Below are 8,323 nucleotides of genomic sequence, written 5' to 3' on the forward strand. Positions count from 1 at the left end.
AGCACAAAAGAAGAACTCCACAGTGACTCCTCCTGAGGGTTTGAAATGACAGTCTGGACCTATACATTGAATGCTTCCGCCGACATGCACAGGCAGAAATCGTGGGAAAACAAACACCGCTTGCCTCATAACCTTAGTCGTGGCAGGAACGCAATTGCCCATCACAGCCTCAGAAACACCCTGACGTTATTCATTAAAGAGGCTGATAAAGGAGGTGCTGTTACAATCATCGAACAGGTCTGACTACCAAAAGGGGCGCCAGCAACCTCCCAGGACCAAAATTCTCCAGCCACTTCCCTAGATCCCACTGAGGAAACAACTAAGGGAACTGCACCATCTACTCAGGACACTCCCTACACTAACACCAGAACAAATCAGCATTACCATTAGAGCCCCGACCAGGGTTATTCTTATCTACTATACAAGATCCCAAACCGGAAATCCTGGACGCACCATCATCTCGCGATTGGTACTATCTGCAAACTGAGGACTGTCTGGATATGTGGACTCTCTACTCAGACCTATTGCACCAACCTCCCAGCTATCTCCGTTGACACCACTGATTTCCTGAGGAAACTACAATGCATTGGTCACCCTCCCAGAAAACACCATCCTAGCCACCATGGATGTAGAGGCTCTCTACACAAACATCCCACATACAGATGAAGACAAGCTGTCAGGAACAGTATCCCTGATGATGCACAGCACAACTGGCTGCTGAGCTCTGTGCCTTTATACTCAACACAACTATTTCAAGTTTGATGACAATATACATCTCCAGATCAGTGGCGCTGCTATGGGCACCCGCATGGCCCCACAATACACCAAATATTTTTATGGCTGACCTGGAACAACGCTCCTCAGCTCTCATCCACTCACGCCCCTTCTCTACCTGCGCTACATTGATGACATCTTCATCATCTGGACCCATGGGAAGGAGACTCTAGACTAACCTCGTTATCTCTAGCTTGCTTGCTAGCATATATATACCTACCCCTGGAAATTTCCACTACCTGCGTCTGACGAAGTGGGTATTCACCCACGAAAGCTCACGCTCCAAAACGTCTGTTAGTCTATAAGGTGCCACAGGATTCTCTGCTGCTTTTACAGATCCAGACTAACATGGCTACCCCTCTGATACAGGTGTTTCCAATCACTGCAGTTTTAAGACTTAAAATTCTCAACAGTGACCTTTAATCCAGTTTTAACTCCTTTATTAGGGCCTGACCCAATGGCCATGTCAGCCAAAGGGCAAACCTCCCATAGTCTTCAACACGCATCAGGTCCATATTGAATAAACTTGTACTGAAGATGGAATCTAACCTGAGATTATGCTTGGTATTGACTGGAATGAAGTCAAATAGTTTCAGGGGTATGCTTGGAATAGAAGACAAAGTAGGAGGGGTGAATCAACACTTGGGGGGCTAGTTGGAATGGGACGTAGCTGTAGCAGCAGCTGGAACACAAGGGATGGCTTGAGTACAGTAAAAAACAGAAGGACCATGCGTGCAGGAGTACCCCAGTGGGAAGGCTGGGTGAAATGGGAAGTAAGTGGAGTAATAGAGGAGAGGCAGGGGGACCTAATTTACTGTCCTCTTCCAGAATTACTGCTTGTCTGGTTTCTCTTCCCTACTGAATGTGATTCAAATGATTCCCTCCCCTCCACCCAGATGTATTACATTGTAGATGTATTTGCTGAGGCAGGGCCAGAGGAATGGTGGGGGCAGGTGACAGGCAGCCTAAAGAGAGATGGGGCTGGCAGGTACAGAAAAGGTAGCATACAGTGAGAAAAGGAAGAGGCAGCTGCCGAAAGCAGTTGCCACGAAAGGACTGACATTTGCAATGACATTTGTTTACACCAATTTGATGGCTGACCCTCAATGGCATACCACTACGGTGCTTTGCTGATATGCAAGAATGAAGGGACCATTTTAAAACCAGTTTTTTCCCACCCTTGTTAGTCAGTTCAATTCTATATCTGCAAGCTTCTCAGACAGCAGAGTTTAATGTTCACATATTCTTACTTCTACTGGAGTGTCTGAACATGTTATAGAAATGGAAAGTAAAACAATCACAAACCTGCTGACAATAAAGGAATTCTAACAGTGACAGTACAACTGTCAACTAAGCCAAGGAGTTCAGCTGTGTTGAGATGAAAGTTTTTCAACTAATAGCAGAGGAAATATAGATAACTACTGTGTGTGTGTTGTCCCATCAAACCATTTTGATCCAATGAGATCTTATTTTCAGCCTCCTGGTTATCTGGACTGGCAGATGCTGCCACAGTGCCGAAAACAGTAAGTGGAATTTGTTCTTATTTTGGACTGACACATCCAGTTTCATTTTAACTTACTTGGTCTCATACAGCCCCCATATGTCAATTTCTGTGTTTTTTGTATCATTGTCTATGTGGCTATATATTAATGAAAATGTCTGTGACCTGTGTGTTTGTGTCTTTTTTGTGTGTGTATGTTTAAAATGCACCAAGTAATTGCATAATTGTAGGCAAGGGATGTAATGCAACGTCTGCCATAAAAATATCATGCATTATTTTTCTAATAAATAATTTAGTTTTAAGGTTGAGTGTTTGAATGCACTGACTTCTGTGAGATCAGAATTATGGTTCCCATGGCAACCTTAACTCTGCCCTTGTGTATGTAAGCAGTATACTAGGATCTTTGATTCTGCATAGGATTCTGCATGACTAAAGAGGTGATGCACATCCATAGCATTTTGTTTTCATCTATAGGTATAGAAAAGATGCACTTGCTTTCCCTTACATTGTATTATTTGTCAAGCTGTATTATGTCATATGGGCCACTGCTGTGTGATTGTGTAATGAAAGGCCCAGTGGTGGTGTACACATTCTAGGAGAAAGAGGTAAAGTGTTTGTGGGAGCTAGCGCTCTGAATGCTCTGATTTTAGACAGTTAAAATCTAAATATTGACCATAGCTTTTGAATATAATTTCCTTCAGTACAATCAAAATACTAGATACAGGGTGAAAATATCTACCAAAGGTTTGGCCCCATTGAAGTTAGTGAAAAAAACTCCCATGGACTTCAGTAAGGTCAGGATCTCAGCTTAGGTTTTCACTGTAATTTTGTTGTGGTAGCGATGCCATAGTATCTATAAACCTTGCTGTTTTTAACTCATCATGCTGTCTTGTTTCAACCATCCTTGTTCAGCAACTCTGTCATCTCATTATCTACACAGCAGCTCCATTAACCTCTACAGATTAATAACATTCAGAATTATTAATGCACTTGTGCAGGCTGGCAGGGATATATTAAAAACCACAAAGCCTGATGTGGACAGCAAGGAATAGAGGAAGGAAACAAACTGGCTAAACCCTGAGAGGTGCTGTAACAAGGGTGAGGCGAGTGAGGCACTTGCCTTGAGTGCACAAAGCCGAGGGACGCAGCTTTACCGCCCAAGCGGGGTGGAGGAAAAAAAAAAAGCCACGATTGGCAGTGCTTCAGTGACAGCTCTACCACCACCCCTTCTTCAGCAGCGGGTCCCTGAGTCCCTCTCAGAGGGAAGGACCTGCTACCGAATTGCCACCGCTGCTTCATTCATTCTTCTAATTTTTTTGTGCCCGAGGCAAGGGCCGGTTCTAGGCACTTCAGCAGCAGTTTGGTGACAGGTCCCTGAGTCCCTCTCGGAGGGCCTCGGACCCGCCGTCGAATTGCTGCTGAAGAATGAATGAAGCGGAGATGGCAATTTGGCAGCAGGTCCTTCCCTCTCAGAGGGACTCAGAGACCTGCCGCCAAATTGCCACTGAAGAGCCTGGAGCCGGCCCTTGCCTTGGGCACAAAAATTCCTTGTTAAGGTTCTGGACCTGTTGAGCTTCCAAAGCTCCCTTTGGTCCATGGGAGTTGCAGGAAATAAGTCGGTGTTCAGCTTTTCTCAGGACCTGGCATAAAGTGAGTAAATTGTGAATGAAGAAATATCTTCTTATTCAGGGATGTTTGCATGTGAAAGCAGTGAGGCTACCTATAGAACTAAAGGAAAATTTGGGCAGAATTTTCTTTCTTAATAGTTCTGTTCCAGGTCTCTGAGAGAGAGCATTTAGGTAAAATTGCCAAATATTATTTGATTCTACTTAAGCAGATGCTGTCGTGTTATTTTTGTGCTTAGATTTTTTTTGTCTCACTCTTCTGCTGTTTGTTTGCTCCCAGTGCCTTTCAGCAGCAGCGATACATGCAGATTTGCTTTGCTGCCTGTTTCTAGCTGTTTTATCTCCTTCCATGTTGGTTACTGTTGGGCCATTACTTTGGAGGTCAGTCTGCTGTCCCTGGCACGTGCAAAGCCTCATGCACAGTTCTTAACCCAGTGTAGCTAGTACCACTCCCGACTCCCTGGGTCCAATCAGTAGCACAATGGGCTGTGTAGCTTCTCAGACAGCAACATTACTATGGCCTGGTCTACACTATGCATTTAAACCGAATTTAGCAGCGTTAAACTGATTTAACCCTGCACCCGTCCACACAATGAGGCCCTTTATATTGATATAAAGGGTCTTTAAAACCGTTTCATGTTACTCCCCCGACAAGGGCGTAGCCGCTGAATCAGTATTGCCGTCATGTCGAATGGGTTGAATTGCCGCAAATCGACTGGTGGCTCCAGGTGGTATCCCACAGTGCACCATTGTACCGCTCTGGAAAGCAATCTGAACTCAGATGTACTGCGCCAGTAGACAGAAAAGCCCGCTGAACTTTTGAATTTAATTTTGTATGCTGCTGGAGCCCTGATCAGCATGGTGGTATGCAGTCCCAAATCCAAAAAGAGCTCGCATGGACCGTACAGGGAGCTATTGGATTCTGATGCGCTGCTATGGGGAACAAATCTGTTCTATTCAGAGCTCCGTTACAGAAGACGAAATGGACAAAGCATTTGAAAAAAATCTCCAGGCTAGATAGGGACACAGGCCGCAGCACAAGTGCTGTGTGACAAGCGTAACGGAGAAAAAGCAAAAGAATCAATGGGACGCTCATGGAGGCAGGGAGGGAGGCCGGTACGAGGACTCAGCATATCCCACGTCCCCGCATCTCCCGAAAAGTATTTGCATTTTTGCCTGAGCTCCCATGCCTGAAGGGTCAAAAACATTTTCCCGGCTGTTTCAGTATATGTCCGTCAATATTACACACTTCCCCCTCCCGAAAGAAAAAGGGGAAAAAACTTTTTTCGCCTTTTCTTCAAGTCACCCTATGTTTTACTGCAAATGCTGCTGGTAACGGGTGCTGCAGCGTGAACACAGCATCCCCTTCCTGATGCAGAGGTACAATATGATGTATCCATCTCATCATCAGCCCAGGATGGCTCCTGGGCTGGCCTCTCGGTGAGCGTTCAGCCGGGTCTGCTCCTGGGTTAAAAATGGGAATGGACTCCCGGTCATCCCAGCAGATGGTACCAGAACGGTGGGTAACAGTCTCATGATAAGCAACGCGAGCTGAGCTCTCTATCAGTTCCCCCCAGTTTATGTCTAAAGAAAAGATTCTTACTGTCTGGGACTTTCATTTAAGCAAGCGGGAGGCTTCCTCCCGCTCATTTTTAATCTCACTAAAAAAGTCAGTGTTTCTTATCTCCGCATTCTTTATTACTTCATGCACACAAATGGGGGACACGCCCGTGTAGCCCCAGGAGGGTTGGGGGTGGAGGAAGCAACGGGTTGAGGTTTTGCGGGCACCCCTAGAATGGCATGCAGCTCATAATTTTGCGGGGATCTCTGGGGCTCTGACACGGAGCAGCTGTGCTCTCTGGTTCTCTAGTACATTTGCCCCATATTCTAGGCAGGACTGACTCTATTTTTAGACAAAACATAAAGAAGGGAATGACCTGGGGAGTCATTCCCATTTTTGTCCATGCGCCCCTGGATGACCTCAGTGAGGCCAGCCAGGAGCACCCATGACAGCAGCAGATGGTACAGAACGACTCATAACCGTCTCTGCTACCTTGCAAAGGCAAATGAATGCTGCTGTGTAGCACTGCAGTACCATGTCTGTCAGCAGCATCCAGTACACATACGGTCACAATGACAAAAGGCAAAACGGGCTCCATGGTTGCTATGCTATGGCCTCTGCCAGGGCAATCCAGGAAAAAAAGGTGCGAAATGATTGTCTGCCGTTGCTTTCACTGAGGAAGGATTGAGTGACGACATTTACCCAGAATCACCCGCAACACTGTTTTTTGCATTGAGATCTCAACCCAGAATTGCAATGGGTGGAGGAAACTGCAGGAACTATGGGATAGCTACAGGATAGCTACCCACAGTGCAATGCTCCAGAAATCGACGCTAGCCTCGGTACATGGACGCACACCGCCGAATTAATGTGCTTAGTGTGGCCGCATGCACTCGACTTTATACAATCTGTTTTACAAAACCGGTTTATGTAAAATCAGAATAATCCCATAGTGTAGACTTACCCTATGAAAGTAAAACAGTGACTTCTGTTCATTGTAAATTCCGCTTAATGATGGCAGCCACCTATCAGGGTGTCCCAAGCAAGAGAATTTCACCATGCCCTTAGTTATGTTATACTGTTAGTGTTATAAACAAAAAATTAAAGAAGCACCTCTGTAAAATTAGGATGGAAGGTAATTTTACAGGGTAATAAGATTTAAAACACAGAGGATTTCCCTCTAGGCAAAACTTTAAAGTTACGAAAAACAGGAATAAACCTCCCTCTTAGCCTAGGGAAAATTCACAAGCTAAAACAGCAAGAAAATGCATTAAATTATCTTTTATTACTTCCAATTTGTAATCTTAGATGCTCATTTCAGGTAGGGTTTTAGGAGATGTGTTTTTTCTGCCCTGGTTTCCCTCCGTCCCAGAGAGAACAATAAAAAGAGCACAAACAAAACCTCCCCCCACAGATTTGAAAGGATCTTCATCCCTTATTGGTCCTTTTGGTCAGGTGCCAACCAGGTTGTTTGAGCTTTTTAACCCCTTACAGCTAAAGAAAGGATTTTATGTTACCCTTCCCTTTATATTTATGACCGTTAGCATCAGCATTTTATAAACAGCTTTGCATGTTACTGTTGCAAAGTGAAGGAGAGTTATTGTATCTGTGAAAAGATGCATGCCAGGCTGACCCTGCGTTAAATGTCTGTGCTCTTTACAACAATTCTAGGTGGGTGGAAGGACAAGGTCTGAGTAGGAGGTGATTTGGCCAAAAGCCCCAGCAATAACTACACCACAGTTTCAGGTACTGAGTCCTATAGTCTCAGACAAGTGCAAACTTGGCTGTCCCAAACCGTGATATCTGGAAGGGTAACAAGAGATAACAAGACCTGAACTGAACGGGTCTCATTCTTTCCTGTAATAAGTTGGTAATTTATGACGTGGTGGTGATGGTTGTTGGTATTATCATAGTGCGTAGGCGGGGGTGCTGGAACAATTTGTATAGTGGGGGTGCTGAGAGCCACTGAACCAAACAAACCCTGTATATGATGGAAACCACTTCAAGTCAGGGGGTGTGGCAGCACCCCTAGTTCCAACACTTATGTGTGTAGGAGCCTGAGTCATGGACCAGGTCCTCATTGTGCTGTTGTATTTCTCTCCACCCTCAAGTGTCATCATCTCTGCCCCATCTCTTCATTCAGAGTAAATTGTGATGTAATTTCACATGTCACTGTCCTGATTTCATCCATTTCACTTTTCAGTTTGGTCTGTATTTGGGACGTTGTATAAAAATCTGCTTAATGTATTGATTTTTTCTTTGTATTGCAGACTGGGAATAACCTCACACTCACATCCAGGCCTGGGACAGTTAACACGACTAACTCTTCCACCGTGGAAAGTATCTATCAGAATTACAGTGTACAGAACATGCATAAAAATATTAATTATCTAAAAACACAAAGGCAAAGAGTCTAGTCCTAGCTCCGCTATTGTCTGTATCAAGAATATCCAACATGTCCTGGGACTGTTCTGAAATGGGGCAAGAAGCCCTGCAGTACATGTGTATACCAGCTCCAAAAGTTCTGTCCTTTCTGTCAACAAGACTTGGCTTTGCTCCACCTATTGCAGATTCCTCTCTGAGTTGCTGAATTACTTTTATATGGTTGGCCTTGAGAAATTGAAGGAGTTCTTATTGTTGTCATCAGTTAGGAAAATGGAGGCAGAAAAACAGGTGGGGATCAACATATTTTAGTAAATGTTCTCCCTTTTTGGATGTCCATAAATACCTTTGTCTGAAATGTTAAGGCCCAACCTTCAAAAACATTCATCAAAATATCATGTGTAAGCTGGAGCCTTGGGCATGCAAAATGAATACTTGTGTGCCTAGTTGCCAGCCGACTGTGAAAACATGGAAATTGCA

At 44.6% G+C, this 8,323-nt stretch overlaps 1 protein-coding gene across 1 annotated transcript in view; it reads left to right on the plus strand.

Annotated features, from left to right (window-relative positions):
• LOC116825194 (cell surface glycoprotein CD200 receptor 1-B-like) overlaps window positions 1-7,878 on the plus strand; it is a 16,198-nt gene extending 8,320 nt beyond the window's left edge. The window contains exons 5-6 of the mRNA XM_075061980.1: window positions 2,251-2,285; window positions 7,732-7,878. Of these exons, the coding sequence (XP_074918081.1) occupies window positions 2,251-2,285; window positions 7,732-7,878 (182 nt within the window). The remainder of the gene's footprint in view (window positions 1-2,250; window positions 2,286-7,731) is intronic.
• The last annotated feature ends 445 nt before the right edge of the window (window positions 7,879-8,323 follow it).

This window comes from Chelonoidis abingdonii, chromosome 1 (assembly GCF_003597395.2).
Source record: "Chelonoidis abingdonii isolate Lonesome George chromosome 1, CheloAbing_2.0, whole genome shotgun sequence".
NCBI lineage: Eukaryota > Metazoa > Chordata > Testudines > Testudinidae > Chelonoidis > Chelonoidis abingdonii.